Genomic DNA, 18307 nt, shown 5'->3' with positions numbered 1-18307 from the left:
CCAGAATATTAGATTTGTAAAAGACGCGAGTGTAGTGTTTTTCCCTTATCGCAGTTAAGGAACGAAACCTAACCTCATGGTAAAACCTCCTTATCACATGTTTCTTTAGTGCTTTGCCTGTGAGGCTAAGGGATACTGGTCCAAGTAGAGGTATTTTTTTCAAAAGCCTCTTTTTGACAGATCACACGTGTGTCGAGTAAAGCTGTCATGCTATTTTGTTCAGTATTGTTTGGCATTTCATTATGGAAAGACTTACATACATTTGAACAATGTGTACACGAAGACCGTGAAAAGTCGATTCGGCGCCGTTTGCAGTAAATTGAAAGTGTTCAAAATACAGCTTCCACAAGTTCTGTTTGTACAAGTACTGAAGCCGGTCTATGGGCTCTTGAAAAGTTCCAAGAAGATCCGACGTTTTCGAGCCAAATTTTGTTCAGTGATGAGACCCATTTCTGGGTCACATAAAGAGGCAAAATTGCAACATTTGGTACAAAGAGCAAGAGCTGAAGAGATTCAAGAGCTGTCATTTCATCCAAAAAAACACAACTGTTTGATGTGCTTTGTGGGCCGGTGAAATCATCGTTCCATATTTCTTTAAAAATGATGCCGGTGAGAACGTAACCATCAATGGCGACCGTTGTCGCGCCATAATAACCGACTATTTGATGCCTGAACTTGAAGTTCTCAATCTCGATGACACTTCCCACATATCGCATCAATTAGTCATCGAAAATTGGACTCAACGGATGGACCATCTGAGACTAACCGCGGGCAACATTTCAAAGAGATATTTTTCAAAAATTAATTGTAAAGAAAGTTCTTTCGGATGATAATAAACATTTCTCATTAAATTTGAAGCATCTGTGTTTTTTTTTAACTAGGGAATGGTTCACTTTAGCACCTACTTATCACGTGTTTCTGTAGTACCTTGCCTGTGAGGCTAAGGGTTACTCTTATTTACATGTTTTAGAATATTCTCACAAACTCTACTAGTGTCTCTAAAACCATTCTTGCTGGAATATGAAATGTTTGGCTTTTTAAGTAGTGAGCACTTGTCTTCTAGGAAACCTCTATAAGAAACTTGCATCGAATTTTAAGTAGCTTATTAACTTTAGTACCCACTGTACAACCTATATTCTACGCGAATTATTTCTACGCATATATATTTATATGTGTATATATATGTATGCACATAGGTATATTTTCGTGAATGCTGCTGAGCCTCTGCGTATATTTAGAGAATTTCAACTTGTTTTTTGCTTTACATCATAGTGGGTGTGTATGCAACGTGGGTGTATGGGTGTGCCTTTACAGATGCGAGTGCGAGTACGCTACACACGGAAATACAAACGAAATAGTGTTTGAGTGCGTTTGTGTGTGTGTGTGTTGAAGCTTGCGCGTGATTTTTCCTGGCAGGGGGTGAATTATACATATATTTCCATTCATGCTCAACACTCGGCTTCATGCACAGTCAATGAGTCTGCTGAGACGCGCTGCAAGCCATAGCGTAGCTGCTGCTTTGCTTTCGCCTGCCTATTTGCTGATATTTATTTTTTATTTATATTTTTATTTTTGGCAGCAAAAGACGGCAGAGTTTAAAAGAAATGTCAGAAAATGTTGCATATATTTTTATAAATAAGAAAAATATATATATATTTTAACTTTATGCGCTCTTTCTTTCACTTTTCGTTTTTCTACACACTTCACAAAATATTTGCACGTTACTGTAATTATGCGCAAATTTATTGCTTAACTCATATTTCGATTTTTTCACACTTTCGCACATTTTTTTTGTTTTTTTTTTCGCTCACTCTCCCTCAAAGTCACTTTCTTCTTCTTTCTTTACATATTTATTTGTTATATATATATTTGTCATATTTGCTGCCGTCGTAGTTTTCCCACATTTGTGCTTTATTTCACTCATATTTTGTGTGTGTGTGTTTTTTGTTGTTTTCTTGTTTTGTCATTTGGCTTTTACCGTTGCTGATGGCCGTTTTTACGCACTGCGGTGGACACTGCGGTCCAATGGTGCTTTCAAAATTAATTATTCACTTGCCCTGTTAAATTAACATTTGTTTAAGGCCTCATCATCATCAGCAACAACAACAACAACAGCAAAACTAGCAAAAACAATATCATCATCATTACCATCTTTGCTTGCTGGCCGTATGAATGGATGGCTAACAAGGCTTGCACGAGGAAATTGAGTGCGCGAGAGAATGGTTGGGCAGGAAGTTGCCTGCACATGGACGTAACTGTAAAAAAAGAGCGTTGGGCACACAGCTACACACATTTATATGTATGTACATACATATATAATATATAAACTTATATAGTATATTATATTGAACTCCTACAAAAGTGAGCCGACGTACGAATGAGTACAAGGACTCTATAAAATTTTCAGCCTTTGCGAATGTACGACCAACCAAGCGACCTACCGACCGAACGAGCAACTGTAAAACGGCTGCCTGTGACACTAGAGCGACCAGCAAAACGCTGGCAGCACAGAAAGGCAGAAAAAAATTTAATAATTTCAAAAAAAAAAATTAAGAAAATTAAAAGAAAAATTAAGAATTATTTTGGAAAAATTTGGAAAAATTAAAAAAAAAATTAAGAAAAATTTAAAAACAAATTAAAAAAAAAGATACGAAAAATTAAAAAAACATTAAGAAAAATGAAAAAAAAATTTACGTTAAAAAATTTCATACAAAAATTATGATTTTTCAATTTTTCTTAATTCATTTTGCGTTACAAAAACGTCATTTAAAGACTTGTGTCCAATAAAAATCACAGAAAAAATCTACTAAGGCCTATTGCAGGCAATGCCTTTCAGCAGCTTTACCGTCGTTTTTGGGCAGCGTAACACAAAACCGTAGATCAGTTACACATTTCCGCAACAACTTTGCAGCTTTCACGTATATATTTTCTGCCAAACATAGAAGCGCAGAATTATCATACATAATTTTTTGCACGATTATTACATTTCATTTTCGCATTTGCTTTGCGCACATTTCACATGTAATTTTCACGATTTCCGCAAATTGCACAATTTTCTTTCTTCTTGCTTTTTTTCCACACGATTTTCGCACAAAATCTTCAACTTGCTTTCATTGCTTCATTTTCAGCGAATTCCAATTACCGTGAAAAACTGTTACCGAAGTATTTGATGGAAAAGCACAAAAAATAATGGAAAAGTTGTCGCGAGTAAGGAAAGAAAAAACACAAATTTCTTTAATTCCAACAAAATCCACAACGGCAGCGGCGCAGCACAGCACAGCAAATTATCAACGACACCGACAGCGACTACAACGACTTCGAACGACGGCGACGACTACGACCACAACGCACGAACAGCAACGCCAGTACTCATCAGGCCAAACGGCTCACGTATCCTGCGAACCCAATATTGACGACAGCTGCTCCTGCCAATGCTGCTGCTGCAGTGTACAAGTATAAGCGCCTATTTCTATGCTTTGTGCGATGTTTTCGTTGTTGCTCAGTATTCACCGCTGCAGCAAAGTAAGCGCGCTCACTACACATGCTCGCTGCTCTCTCTCTCTCTACACGCTGCGCTAAATTATGTACAAAGTACTTCCTAGTATGTCGCATTATGTAGCTACGCGCTCTCTTTGGCAGTTCCTTGATATTTTTTTCGTCTTTCAAGTACATTAAAATTTCGAAATATTTTCACCATAGCGCCTTTCAGTTTCCTTTGCCGCTCAAAGCTCGCTGGCATGTGTGCTTTTGTACCCACGCGCGCTGTTTGGTATACTGTTGGCGCTCTCTCTCTCTCTCTCTCTCCTCTTGTAAGAGAACGAGAGCGCCAGCAGGAATTGTGGCGTGACAAGGATAACAGTATATTTGGCGTTTAGTTTGGCGTCAGCGTCGAAATGACAAAAAAAAAACATCGCACAAACCATGTGCTGTTTGGTAAGGCAAATTAGTGTGCCGGAATTCGGATTTAGATTTTTATTTTGAACCAGAGGCTCGGAATCTAGACAATTATATATACAGTTGAACTTCCCTAACTGGAATCACTCAAGATTTCGAGTTATGGAAGTTCACTGTTATATATTTACATATGTACACGAAGACTGTGAAGAGTCGATTCGTTGCCTTTTGCAGCAACTCTGACTGACGAATGGAACGACTTGTCGCCGTTTAAGTCCAGATCTTAAACGGAAAATGTACGATATACAGCCTGGGCAAGAACTGAAGCCGATCGACCTTTCCAAGTGACATCGCTTCGCCATATGGGGTCTTGAAAAGTTTGAAAAACATCCCACGTTTTCGAGCCAAATTTTGTTCAGCGATGAGGCTAATTACTGGCTCAATGGGTATATAAACAAGCAAAATTGTCGCATTTAGGACGAAGAGCAACCTGAAGGGATTCAAGAGCTGCCATTTCATTCAGAAAAACAACGGTTTGGTGTAGTTAGTTGGCCGGTGGAACTGTCGGTCCATATTTCTTCAAAAACGATGTCGGTGAGAACGTAACCGTAAATGGCGACCATTATAACGCAATGATAACCGACTATTTGATGCGACTGAAACTTAAGCTCGTGATATCGATGACTTTTGGTTTGAACAAGACGACGCCACTTCTCACTCATCGCATCAATAAATGGATTTGAGAGATCACTTCGGTAAGTAGATTATTTTACGTTCTGGGCCGTTCGATTGGCTACCAAGCTCATGTGATATCTCACTTATGTATGTGGATATGTAAAGTCTAAAGTCTATGGGGACAATTCTGCTTCGATTCAGGCCCTAGTGCAAAACATCACGCGCGTCATTCGCCAGTTACCAGTCGAAAGGCTCGAACGAGTCATCGAAAGTTGGACGGATGGATCAACTGAGATGTAGCCGCGGCCAACATTTGAAATAGATAATCTTAAAGAAATAAATTCCAAGAGATGTTCTTTCGACTGAAAATAAACATTCCCCATTACTTTTGTAGTTTCTGTGTGTTTCTTTCAAAAAGTAGGGAACCTCGAAATGGTTCACAAAGGTACATTTTTATCAGTAAAAAACGATCTCTCATTTTCACATGTTGGAGTTCAAAAATCATTGTATTGAGTCTATGAGAGCTAAGGGAAGTACTGACCCGATTCAACTCATTTTGGACACACAGGTATACCATTGTCATAAAGGATTATAACGCTAAACAATATTTGGTTCGAAGACGTTGGATCTGCTTGCAACTTTTCAAGAGTCTATAGAGCGAAGCGATGTCAGTTGGGAAGGTCGAGGGCTCCAGTGCTTGCACAAGCTGAACAACGTGAATTTTCGTAAAAAAGTTGAACGATTTATAAACGTGGTTCAGAGCTAAGTCTTTCGATGATGAAATACCAAACAACACTGAACAAAAATAACATGGCAGCTTGACACGACTCACGAAAAAAGTACCTCTACTTGGATCACCAGTTAAATAGGAAAAAATACATTTTTCTTATTGCTTTTGTATATTAATTGCTTTCGCTTCACGCGCCTTTCTGTGATAACGACTAAAATAGTAAAAATAAACTAGTTTTGTTATTGTATATAAAAATAGGCATATTTTCTAGTGGAGACCAGAAAAGTAGCATATTTTAGTCCTCTGAATATTCGTACGCAATAGGGTTATTCACTTTTTAGCTTTCACCCATGGATAAGGCCGAAATCACAATATCAGTGGCGGACCTTTTTAAGCTCCATTGGATATTCCAAAAACCAAAAAATTAGTTCACGTATATAGGACAGACGGCTCATTTTCTTGAACTTACTGCATCTAACCTATGTAAAATCCGACCGAAATTCGTGCATCTTACCAAAAAATTAGTTGCCTCTGCACCCGACATGTACTTCAATTTCGGTTCGGTTCGAGCAGAGCACTACCTTACTTATGGCACTATCTACTACTGCGTGATGATGAATACGCTACTCATTCATTGCTGTTAGTAAAAATCAGCTTCTATGGCGGTCTCTTTTGATTGTGCGCCTCTTCTACTCAACGAAGAGTGTATTTATAATTTGATGATAAGCGGACGGACGCTTGACACACGATCCGTGATAAGAGCAGTTGGCTGGCGCACCAAACAGATTACCCCCGGCGATCCAATTGAGCTAATAATTCAGTTTCAAATCAATACTCAAACGGAATAGACTGACTAATCGCCGCGAATGGTGTTTGATACGGAATAGTGGCTGATGAATTTTTGAAAAAGTGAAGACGAATTTGAAAAAGTGAAGTCGAATTTGAAAATAAAGTAATATTGAAAATTTAAGAAAATATTCGTGTTTTAAAATAAATGAACTTTACTAAAAGACAAACAACAAAAAAGTGTGTCTCAAACGTTCAATTAGTTAATCCAGTGAAGTGGTGATGTGAAAAATGGAAAAGTAAAGTATTGCAAATTGCAATTCCAAGATGAAGTTATTCGCATTCAGCAAAAATAACCGAAATATTTATTACTTTATTTTCTTTAGAATTCTGCGTCAAGTAAAATCGTTTTTCAAAGCCTTATTATGTTTCCTAATTGCCTGCTGTCTGTTGCCGATGGTGATATTGTCCTTTGTATGTAAGTACGGTGATCATGTGTGCGCTTAACTAACAGGCATGATCATCAAATAGTGTATAAAAATTATACAAAAATCATTGTTATATTGAAAAACGAAATGCGGAGTTTTTTTAAATTAAAAATAATACTAATATTACTTTAAAAAATTAATAAAAATAATCAGCGTAAAAAATATAAAAAAGCATTGAAAATTTTATAACAATAATATGCACTGTATATTAGGGAGGTCCTTAAGAAAACAAATGAGTATTTTTTTTAATTTTTTTTAACATATAAAATATATAAAGCCAATGAAATCAAATCACAGTGTGCACATAACAGTACGACTTTGTTCATAATTTCAAAATTCTTAATTTAGTCTTCAAACACTAAGTCGTCTCACTCAAAGTAATCCCGTTCTGCGCCAATATACTTGTGCCAAGGTTTTTTCCAATCCTCGAAACAGTCTTCAATTGATTCAAAACTATTTCCTCGGGGTGGTCATTTGTGTTCGCTGAATAGCCAGAAGTCACACGGCGCTAAATCAGGTGAATACGGTAGTCGCAGTACGATATTGGGTGAAAATTTGACTAGAAACTCACGAAGAATCAATTCAGTATGCGACGGTTCATTATCGTGGTGCAAAAACCAAGAATTCTCGAACCATAATTACGTTCTTTTTTATGAATAGCTTCACGAAAACGATGCATATAACTCAATTGGTAACCCTTGTTGACAGTTTGGCCGGTCGGAAGGAATTGCACTCCGAATTCCTTACCTCAATAATTGAAGAAAACAAACTGTCAACATAGCCTTGATTTTTGACAGGGTTTTTTTTGCTTCGTCTCACCTTTGTCACAATATTCGGCCGATTGATCAAGTTTCTGGCATCGTCATAGATCAAAGTCTCTTCGCCAGTAAAAATACGTTGCATGACATTCTGCTGGTCGGAAAGTATTGTTACACAGACGCTAATGCGAAGCCCTTTTTCGAAAAAAGTTAATGATTTTGGAACCAATCGTGCTTCCTTTTTCTCAGGCACAAATTATCTTTGAAAATGGTTTTCACTGATCTTTCTGATATTCCAATGGTGCCAGTAAGATCTCTGATTGATGGTCGTCGATTCTCAAGCACCAATTTCTATATTTTGTTGACGTATTGATCATCAGTTGATGTTTCTGGCCATACTGAACGTTTCGGCACCAGAAATTAATAAATACTAAACATTAACGATTGTTTTGATGTGACATTTGGCACGGAAGTCACTGACAATCGTACACACCTAAAAAAAGAATATTACGACCAATGGCCTTTCGCACGAAATTTAAATTCAGTCTTACTATTTTTTGCCCACAGTAGAATTATGTGGTCATACTATCAGCGACAGATAAGTATATACATATAACCTTTTTAAAATTGAAATTAATTATACCCAAACTTTGAGCAGCCACTGTATGCATGTCCTATGCAAAGAGTCTCTAAACTCTATGCACAAAAATCATATTCATATATTTTGGTGGCTGCACTTTTTTTTTTTGAAATATTCGGTGATAACAAATTATTGACTACAAACAAACCCATGCACTAGCAATCAAACGTATTTATGTATATATTTTGTACATAGTCCACCTATCAGCTAAATAAATTAAAGCAATGTGAAGGTATAGTGATAGCCGGTGTCGCGCACAGTTCTACAAAAGTTCCAACAAAAATGTTTATTTTTATTCTAAATAATAAAATACTATTTCGGATTTAAAGTTCAAGGCCAGATGCAGGGAAATACAACAACAAATATTGATAATAATATTATATATTGTAGAGTATGCAATGATTTCGAAGCGATGGGAGGAAGATTGTTTTCGAATTCGAAATTAATTTTGAAGCTGACATTGTTGTGGTGTTTATGTTGGTTTCAAGGGAAGCTAAATTAGTTGAGTACATAGCTCAAGTTCAGGCTTAATCGATTATTGAGACTAGGATTTGGACTACATTCACAAACCACAATAAATTAATAAGCCCAGGATAAACTTAGAAGCTTAGAATTTGGAACATATTCTCCTCTCCGTTCTGATTTATTTCGAATAGAACTAAAGAGGTTAAAAGTGTAGTTGCGTCAATGCACTTTTTGTTTTATCCTACACACATACATACATACATATATTTGTATTTGCATTTGTATTTGTAATACATATATGCCACAGAGTGGGAACCTATTCAACTAACCGATCAAATCACATAAATCACAGTGAACTTTGCACACTTCTCGAACTGTGTTAAGCATAAGCGTCATCAACAACAACAATTACAACAACGAAACAAAGTCAGTCATTATGAACTTTGAATGTTTCTATTACTCATTAATCGCCTTTTTCTGTGTGAAGATAAGCAAGCATTGGGCCTCACTCAATAAAAATTGTAAACAAAAAGAGAAAAGCATATATGTACATACACATTATGACAAAAAAGCTGCCGGGAATCGTAATTAAATTCTAAATGATATTTCAAGAAATGTAAACAACCAGGTAGCTTGATGAATTTTCCTATGCTGGAATCTAGTACTACAGATAACCATATTTACTGACCCCTTTTGGTGTTGTTTCGTCATGGAGACTGAATTTACCGACGGTTGTGCCTAAGGTACTTTCTTTGCCCATCTTGGCATTAAGTCACCGCTACTTTGTATGGCCCTGTAGTAAATGCCACATGAACTTACAACGCCAAACGCACTACTTGGACAGCGGTGAAGTCAATCTTTTCTCTTACAAGAATATCAGCCATCTCGGCAGCGGCATCTTCCCAATTAAGGGATCGGACAATCTAGGTGCATGCTCTTAAATTGTAATATTTAATACGTTTGCAGTAGTCGTCATCCAAAGGTGGGTCTCTCATCTGAGGCTGTTTTTATCTTTTCATAAAGATACTTAGCCCAAGACCGGAAGTCGTGAGCTGCTGGAGCCATATGTAAAAGACACGATTCTGACCACTCCCAAGTGAATGGCGCTCAGAGAACTTCCCTCATTTGCGTGAACTTTAACACTTGGCTCCATCCATTCAATTTTGTGTGCGGAATCACATTTCTGGGACCGCAAATTCAGAACGTTGGATACGGTCCTCGGTGATAATTGTTTGTCGCGAGATTAATAGAAACTATTTAAAGAGGGTCGAGAATGCGTTGACGACGAAGCACGCCCAGGAAGGCCATCAACAACTGAACATGTCAATAAAATAAAGTAATTGGTGCTTGAGCATCGACCATTAACAGTCAGCAGTCTTACTGGTATCGTTGGAATATCGGAAGAATCAGTGAAAACCATTTTTAAATATCATTTGGGTCTAAGAAAAGTGAAAGCACGATTGGTTACAAAATCTTTCAATTGTTTCGAAACACAGCGCCGAATTAACGTCTGTGAAACAATAATTTCCGACCACCAGGATGTCATGAAACGTATTATTATTGACGATGAGCCTTGAATCTATGCTTACGGCCCGGAAACAGACGATCAATCGGCCGAATATCGTAGCCCCGATGAGCCGAAGACGAAAAAACCACGTCAAAGCGTCAAAAACCAAGGTTACGTTTACAGTTTTCTTCGATTATCGAGGGGTGGTGCATTCCCAATTTCTTCCGACCGGCAAAACTGTAAACAAGGAATACTATTTCACTGTTATGTATCGTTTGCGCGAAGCTTTACGTAAAAAGGGCCGGAATTACGGGCCGACAACTTTTGGTTTTTGCACCACGATAATGCATCGTCGCATACTGTATTGATTATTCGTGAGTTTTTCACTTAATTTTCAACCAGTATCGTGCCGTGATCACCGTATTCACCTGATTTAGCTTCGTGTGACTTCTGGCTATCCACTAAACTCAAACGACCGCTCCGGGGAAACCATTTTGAGTCAATTTGAGACATTAAACGTGTATCGCTACGCGCATTGGAGGCTATTCCGAAAATTTACTTTAACAAATGTTTTTAGGATTCGAAAAAACGTTGGCACAAGTGTATTGTGGTCAAGGGAGATTACTTTGAGGGAGACGCCATAGATTTTGAAGTAAAAATGAACAATTTTAAAATTAGAAATAAAGTCCTACTATTTGTTGCTCACATTTTATAAATTTGGTTATCTCCGATCACGTCTCCAGGGTGTCCTAAATCTTCTCGGACTAAGATTTTAAAAGATGTTCCAAATATTTGTGCCTATACTCCGAAGATAAAATATAGTTTCAATACCTTTGTAATATGTTGAGAATATAAGTGCTTTGATGCATATGTTATCAAGTGTGCTTTGAATGGAAGTATACTGTATACATATACCTACATATGTATGTATAGACAAGAAACTTTATCGCCAAATAAAAATGCACAATTCAAAGAGCCAAATCTACAACCTTCCAAAATAGATTTATTAGCACTGCTCTTATCACAATGCAAGCTCTGAATATACATAAATAGAATTATATGTATATATGTATACATACAAACAATTATGTATATATATACTATATACAATAACATTCATAAGCACTTTTGTGGAATTCCGAATTAGATCCGGCATGCGGTCCAAAATTCAGATGTCAAAACGGCGCAGTTGTATATACGACTACAGTTAGACTTATACGCATACCAATGCATTTTATTAAGAAATATGCACACTTATTATATAGTCATATATTAGCTTGCATCTACAAACACCCTTTACTTGATTAATTCTTTATTAAACCAATGCATTTCAGGTGTCCACTACAGTGATGAGCTGGTTAATTATGTGCTTAGCATCAAATACCCCACACTCACCATCTCAAAATCCAAGAAGATTCGTACTTTTGTCGATACACCACGCAATGCGGGAATATTTCACTTTCTTCTTCAAATTAAAGGTCAGTGTGACTTTGAACAAATAAGACAGTACTATGCCGACAATCTGACGGATGCGCGTGACAAGGCTGGCTACTTGCGTTTTCCGAAATTGCGCCAAAAGCTGGTGACCTGTTGGGGTCACTATGCTTGGGTGAATGATAATAGGTGAGTATAAATAAATATAAGTAAGGAAGAGTCGACTTTGAACGGAATCGAATGAAAGATACTCGCGTAAACTTTAGGATGGTTTTAGATATGCGTCACACTTATTGGCAGGAAAATATAGAGTACTATTACCGGAGGAAATGGAAAATATGTTTTCTCCTTATACAAAAGATAGGGGAAGTTTTTGTTCAATTTCGTTCTTATTTAGAACAAAACCCTCTTTGTGGTGCGGATACAGATGGAAAACCTAAGCAAACTACCTTCTTTTAGGTAGCGAAGCTTCAGATGAAAACAGTGAACGAGAGAGGGGTGTAGATCGGGGACAATTCATTCCGAGCATGGAATGCTCAGGGGTCTGTATTCTATATCCTTCACGCGCACCGATTTTCTCTTTATAGCCCTGGATAGATCTCTAATTTTGAAAGTTATAATTTATGAGACTGACGAATTTTACTATAATCTTTCCGAGTACGAACAGATAAGTCCAATGCCACACTTGGACAATTACAAACCAAACCTTTGCAGCGCCAAAAATTCGTGGTAATAGTCCAAAAATTTGGTAAAGGGATTGGTTCATATGGATGGCTGAAGGTGTGAAAACCAAATGATTTTAAGTTTCCAATCGCGAAAGGGGGTAGTCAAGAATGGAGTACCAGACACTTCGACTGTAGGAAACATTTTAGCATTACCACATATATAGGAAGAGATGAGCTTCAATAAGTCCAAGAAGCTCACTACACCTCTTCATGGGATTAAGTGAGGTTAGGTTAAACTGGTATGCCAATAAGTCACGCTTAGACCAGTTTTGGTCCTTTGCGATACCGGTTGGAGTTCAATTCCTAGGTCCAAGAGAAGTAAACATCCTTTAGGATGCCTGCGCTTGATACGAATTTTAACAAACTCTATATGTATATCGAAACCTCCTCCAGTGTATCATAGAATGGGGACCCCAGATGCAGAGTATTCGACGCAGTACCCGTCGGGGTAAGCAGAGGAAAAGAAAGAAAGACATCCTTGGGAAAGACCAGGTGGAGAAGGACCTGGCCACACTTGGAATTTTCAATTGCCGCCAAACAGCGAAAAGGAAGAACGACTGTGCCTATGCCAATAAAGAAGAAGACGAAACCCCTTATACTTTTATGGCGTTAGTAAAACAACACTGTAAATAGGTACCTTCGAACCTCTAGTTTGTCCAATATATTGTTACATTTCAAGGAGAAATATGATTAAAAGCAGGGCATTGTCATCCTAAGTGGGGTTCCAATATTTGCAAAAACAAATGAGAATTCAAAAATACTTTTTTGGCGACTCAAATAAAATAATTAAGAATTGCAGGTACTTACCAAGTTGTAAGAGATTTGATCTTGATCCAAAGTTCAATATTTTTCTGGATGTCAATATATAAGCGCTTTACCAGGAACTTCAAAATACTTTTCACCCATGCCTTTTTTCTTCCATGCCTTCCTTCTTTCAGTTCCTTCAATATAAACAATCATGTTGTGCTCAGTGCACGCACGTATCGTGGACGTCCAGTGAGCGACAGTAATATACAAGATTTCGTAAGCGAATTGGCCACTAAGTACATACCGTCCGACTTGCCACAATGGCAGGTAATCATTATACCAACTGCAGTGACTACGTCCAATACAACGAATACAACAGAGGCTGAAAACGAAAATACGTCAGCTGCGACACAAACCATGGTTGGTATACTTACTAACTGATCGCTGTTGAACTCCTTTGTTTATTAAGTTTCTTCTTGCAACCTTAGGCCGATCACTACTATGTGCTCGTGAAAGTACACCATCTAATCATAGCGGAAGAGGAAGATTTACATATTAGCGAAATCTTAATGCTGCAGGAGAATGGACGCAAACCAGTGATAGATATCGATCAATATGGTGGTAGACGGAAGTCGCAAGCCCTATCCTATTTCGTGCGTGAACCCGTGCACATACGACGTCTGCTCCAACACATTGCCGCGCAGATAGTGAATGCCTGGAATGCTTTCATCTATGAGTTTGAATCGCTAGAGACACCAGATGGCTATAGGCCCGTGCATATTACGAACGTTACGCAGTTGCTATCGGTGTTACTGATCGTCAGCGTGAATGTGTGCATCGATTATTGGCGCACAATGCAATTGCGTCAGAAGCTGCAACGGCGCTACAATGTGCAGAAAGATAACTATGGTCGTCTCAGAATATTCACTATGTTGTTGATGAAGGAGATCGAGCGACGCAATATCTCATGGCAGTCGGCTTGGATGTCGATCTGCACTTCGTGGCATCCAACGAATATTGTGAAGACTTGGACTAAATTCTTGTGGCGACTCAATATTAACAATACCATCTTGCTGCCCTACCGCATCTACTGCGAACTGATGGCCATACGTGAGCTCATATTTCGGGGACAAACTCATCTAACGCACACGCATGTGGGTCGCATATCGATATATCTGCCAATGTTGTTGTATGCGCAAATCGAATTTCTCAAGATATGCTATGAAATCTTCAAGGCGCCAGTGAATATTTACGAAGAACTCTTTGTGAAACCTTCAAAAGAAGCGAATATACTGCAATTGAAGTCATATTCTGGACGTAAAATCGTTTCATTCTCCAAGTCCATCAATGCCGCCGAATTGCGTCAACGCCACAACTTTGATGCGACGACTTGTGAATCCGACTTCATACTGGCCTGCCTCGCTGGCGCATTACGTGATTACTTCGCTGTGCAGAGTAGTCAGGCGCCAGTGCCACAGGTGCTCAATACGACGTGTCGCACCATTGCCAAGGGTTACTTCACGGAGAACACGGGCAATAAGGCAGAGAATATTGGTGGTGTGGTCTTTCTACAATTGCCGTTGCAGGCACCCAGCCGTGAGCTCGTCCATAAAGTACACACGATTGTGGAAGATATACGTCGCAAGCAAATCATGATCTATTTGGCGTCGCTGGGGCAAACACGCTTCGATCTGCTGACCGCTTTGTTGCCGCGTGTGTTGACGAAGGTTTGTTTGAATTTCTTCTCACACAATTTTCCCGTTACTATTACGGAGATACACGGCGCTACGTCAGATTTTGAAACACTCTGGGGTCATGTGGTGGAGGATGTATTGCTCTTCAGGCCGCCGCAATCGAAAACTTGTGGGTTTCTTCAATTGTTGTGAAATATGAATGTTAATTACCTGAAATAATTTTTTTATATTATTCCAGGTTTATCTTTGAATATTCATCGCTTTGGTGATAGATATCGTTTGGCGATAATGGCCGATACACAACTGGGTCCGGATCATTCTCAAATATCTCGTGCATTTGAAAATTATATAGAAACATTACAACTATGAAGGGGTTTCAACTTATTCATTCATTTCTGTGATTAAATAATTTTGTAATAAAAGTCGGCTAACGAAATTAAAATATTAATAGTTTAATGGGTTGAGGTCGGTATCAACTAATATCTAGTAAGCATTTCAACCAACTAGTCTGAATCATTCATTGAGTCACGTAACCCGTTCCCACGGTAGTCGGTTCAACGTAACCGGAACGGACCTGGATTTTTATCCGGCCAAGGACTGTCAACTCAGCATAATTCTGCCCCTACAACAACAACATTAATTGTGTCATGGGGTAGTTACTGTGTAGAAGATGGAAGGCAAATATTGAACTGTAAAATCTTAAACAGTGAATTTGAGAACTCTTCTGATATTAATGGCTGAGATCTTAAAGTTCTATTCAAGGAAATTGTGGAAATACAATTGGACATCTATATTTAACGTAGATTGTCAATATCGGACTACTGAAGGACACAGTTCCTTTCTCCTTCTTTCTTTTATCAAATCCTTGAACGCAGATCAAGCGGACCATTTTTCGCTGATTAAGCTAGAGTATGTAGTGGTGTATTTCGGAAGATTTGCAGGTATTCAGAAGATTTTACTGCCTCAGAATTTGCCTAGGTAAAAATAAGACGATAACTCCTGAGGTAGTTAAGGGCTTCTGGCGATTCCGATGTCCATCAAAAGGAATGCGTCAACGCGAACGGCAATAGGTAGTTGACAGTTCTTGGTCGAATGTAAATATTGGTCCAATCGGGTTCGGTCAAGTCAGTTACATAAAATCAGCAGTTCTTGTTGTTGTAGTGGCAGAAAACATTCCTGAAGAAATTTCGACGGTTGTTGCCAAGTTGACAGTACTTGCCTGCATAAAAATCCGGGTTCGTTCCAGTTACTTAGATCCGAATGTCGTGTGAACGGACGTAAAATCGACAGTCCTTGGAAGCGCCTTCGTGGTTTAGCGAATTCTTCGCAGTTATGAACTTGTTTCTGGGAGGATTGTATAACACTTACAACAAAGTGTTCAAATAAAGGAAAATATTCCCAGAACTTTTCCTGTGGACAGGCGACATAAAGTTTAAGGAAAAAGAACAGTAGATATCCGTCCTTTTTGATCAATCCTCTCAACAGTTTTCTGAATTGGTTAGAAACAAAGCTGTAGGTAGAGTACCAGTTAGGTATTAGGAAAAAAAAAAAAATACCACTTCTTAGGTCGTGTATATAAAATCTTAATATTTTATAAAACATATAATGGCCAATATGTACATACATATATTACACTTTGTTCTGAAACGATGTCAGCTACAGCAAAAACTTAACTTTACATCAGATTCACAAGTCAAAACGGACAGATATTTTTGTGATTAGAAAAACATTTTTATGTACAAATCAGTAATTTTAAACTTCTTTTCTCTGCTGTATATATATTTTGTAAATCATTATTAAATTAGCCTTTAGCAATGGACAACACGACTGAAGAATATCGTACACAATGGAAACACCATTTTTTTGATCACATGAAATCGAAATTACAAGTAAGCGGCAAGGGCAGTTAACGGTAGTATCAATATTTATTCATGCTCAAACTTTCAGCCAAGTACCGGACAGACATGCCAGGAACATACGAGTCACATGAGCAAATTGCCCGAATTTGAGAGCTTCAAACAACAACGCCGGCATGCACAGCGCTCCAGCGGTGGGGATGCAGATCGAGCGCTCTACGATATGCATTTTCCCGGTCATAGCAGTCAGGCCGACAGTTATCGCGGTAATAGTTACAACGACAACGGCAACTTTAATCGTCACTACCAGCCCAAATCGAAACAAGCGCCTGCATTACCTTCGTCTAGTAACGCTAATTCACACAAAATGCATGGCATGGATACCAATGTGTATTTATATGAAACTGATTCCAATATGGGCGGCGTTGGACCAGGTTCCGAGGAAAGTAATAAATCACAGAAGTCTTCAAAAACTGTGGTTAGCAAAAAGAGTTCACAAGACTTACGCAAGATGGTGAAATCGCAATGTAAGCTACACGAAGTGATTGATGAGACTTTGAAACAAATGTGTACCACCGAACCGTTTACTTACTCTGAGAGTGTCAATGCTAGCACGAAGGAACAGACGGCACAAATGGGTTTGCAGAAAACACCGGGTTCGTGCAAGCGTTGCACCGATAAAGTGTATACACGTTCAAGCCAAAAAGATGTGATGACTGAAATGTCCAAAGGTGATTTTCTTGAATGCCGCTCAGGCGATACGTTAACTATATCGGTGGATGATGTTGTGAACTCGAAAGTTATTAATCCGATGATACGTAAATTGCAACGCATGTATCTGAACAACTTGCGCGAAGAGATGTCACTGATGGAAGATTTGGAACGTTTGCCACATAAAGTAAATGAAGTTTACAAAGCCACCATATTCAAACAGAAAGAATAAGACGCTGTTCGGTAATGTTACTTGAAGAAAGTTTCTTGTGGAGAATGCGTGAAATGGGCGTTGTGCATTTTAAATACATTTATTTTTTTATAAACACAATTCATCAACGCATTTTTTCGAATAAATATCATTCCTGATTATCGCACCAAACTGTATATTTTCGATTTCAATTAACTGCAAACAAAACAAAAACTTTATATTTAACGGTTTTAACCACTTCTGTAAAGCTCCTTGCAGTTGTTCAAAAATTCTACCATCATATTGTAGGCGTCTTCGTCGAGTTCCGGATCATCTTCGGCAAATAAAATGGACTATAAGATAAAAGCAAAATATGAAACTTACATACTTTAGTAGTCTTTCTCTAATAAATACCTCTTTGGCATCGATAACATCGCTTCCCATTGGCTTGCCAATGATTTCCACCCAGCTGCCGCTACGTCCACCGGTTGAATCATGCAGTTTTACGCGAATTTTTTGTTTGTCCGTCGACATGCCCACAAGATTTGTACCGGCTTCCTCTTCGATGCGCAGGAATATGCTCACATTTAGGCCATTGAATTTCCGTAGCATGCCACCATTTACAAATGTACGCCCCTCAAAAGACGGTGCCATTTTTAATAACTTTTGTGGAAAATTAAGTAAATTAAACAGTTAAGAATAATAAAATGGAATTGCAAAAATTCCGCCAAACGATGACAGTGGACGCTAAATCAGCTGTTAGAAGTGTTGTAAGGCGTAATACGATGTTTGTAGACTAAAATATTTTGTTATTTCTTTCAGCACAACTTTTATACAAGTATTGCGTTTAATTGAAATGCACGTTGCATAAAATATTTTTATACTTTATATAGTTAGTTTTGGAAATATAAAACCATCTTTATAGTGCTTTCAATAAAAATTTACCGTTCTAATACTAATTGCTTTTGAAACTATGGCAACTTTCCAATACCAATCGGAAATTTTAT

General features: G+C 38.2%; 4 protein-coding genes across 7 annotated transcripts in view; 2 read left to right on the top strand and 2 right to left on the bottom strand.

The window, feature by feature from the left end:
* Positions 1 to 13001, bottom strand: part of LOC120767958 — a 67911-nt gene extending 54910 nt beyond the window's left edge. For 2 of the 3 annotated variants that reach the window (XM_040094349.1, XM_040094348.1), the window contains exon 1: positions 2846 to 3380. The gene's annotated coding sequence lies outside the window, so the exon portion shown is untranslated. Of the gene's footprint in view, positions 1 to 2845; positions 3381 to 12909 lie in introns of those variants that run through there. The other variant, XM_040094347.1, reaches the window with a different exon arrangement.
* On the top strand, positions 6290 to 14979 carry LOC120767957. Of its 2 annotated transcripts, none has more exons than XM_040094345.1 (6): positions 6290 to 6384; positions 6472 to 6559; positions 11278 to 11566; positions 13041 to 13269; positions 13338 to 14712; positions 14782 to 14979. In XM_040094345.1, exons 2-6 carry the CDS (start codon positions 6511 to 6513, stop codon positions 14910 to 14912), a joined length of 2073 nt encoding a protein of 690 aa, XP_039950279.1. In that variant the 5' UTR covers positions 6290 to 6384; positions 6472 to 6510; the 3' UTR covers positions 14913 to 14979. The 2 variants fall into 2 exon arrangements, with proteins under 2 accessions (XP_039950279.1, XP_039950278.1); XM_040094344.1 differs by having other exon boundaries at positions 6472 to 6563.
* A 1371-nt stretch (positions 14980 to 16350) lies between these two features.
* LOC120767959 lies at positions 16351 to 17395 on the top strand. Its single transcript, XM_040094350.1, has 2 exons — positions 16351 to 16432; positions 16491 to 17395. The coding sequence occupies exons 1-2, from the start codon at positions 16358 to 16360 to the stop codon at positions 17340 to 17342; spliced, it is 927 nt and encodes a 308-aa protein (XP_039950284.1). The 5' UTR covers positions 16351 to 16357; the 3' UTR covers positions 17343 to 17395.
* Positions 17396 to 17453: 58 nt separating this feature from the next.
* LOC120767960 (replication protein A 14 kDa subunit) lies at positions 17454 to 18096 on the bottom strand. Its single transcript, XM_040094351.1, has 2 exons — positions 17715 to 18096; positions 17454 to 17653 (listed from the first exon to the last, which is right to left on the bottom strand). The coding sequence occupies exons 1-2, from the start codon at positions 17952 to 17954 to the stop codon at positions 17552 to 17554; spliced, it is 342 nt and encodes a 113-aa protein (XP_039950285.1). The 5' UTR covers positions 17955 to 18096; the 3' UTR covers positions 17454 to 17551.
* Positions 18097 to 18307: the final 211 nt, after the last annotated feature.

The sequence above is a fragment of the Bactrocera tryoni genome, chromosome 2 (genome assembly GCF_016617805.1).
Source record: "Bactrocera tryoni isolate S06 chromosome 2, CSIRO_BtryS06_freeze2, whole genome shotgun sequence".
NCBI classification, from domain to species: Eukaryota; Metazoa; Arthropoda; class Insecta; order Diptera; family Tephritidae; genus Bactrocera; species Bactrocera tryoni.
Note: the sequence above shows the minus strand (reverse complement) of the source record. Positions and strands in the feature narration are given on the sequence as shown.

What these genes read in the sequence shown, in the direction of transcription:
- LOC120767957 (XM_040094344.1), top strand. An exon ending in CAGCTGCGACACAAACCATG is followed by an intron (nt 13,270 to 13,337) that starts GTTGGTATACTT and finishes TTGCAACCTTAG; the next exon opens with GCCGATCACTACTATGTGCT. An exon ending in GCCGCCGCAATCGAAAACTT is followed by an intron (nt 14,713 to 14,781) that starts GTGGGTTTCTTC and finishes ATATTATTCCAG; the next exon opens with GTTTATCTTTGAATATTCAT.
- LOC120767960 (XM_040094351.1), bottom strand. Translation starts at nt 17,954, where the DNA reads ATGGCACCGTCTTTTGAGGGGCGTACATTTGTAAATGGTGGCATGCTA. An exon ending in ATGTTATCGATGCCAAAGAG is followed by an intron (nt 17,654 to 17,714) that starts GTATTTATTAGA and finishes TTTATCTTATAG; the next exon opens with TCCATTTTATTTGCCGAAGA.
- LOC120767959 (XM_040094350.1), top strand. Translation starts at nt 16,358, where the DNA reads ATGGACAACACGACTGAAGAATATCGTACACAATGGAAACACCATTTT. An exon ending in ACATGAAATCGAAATTACAA is followed by an intron (nt 16,433 to 16,490) that starts GTAAGCGGCAAG and finishes TCAAACTTTCAG; the next exon opens with CCAAGTACCGGACAGACATG.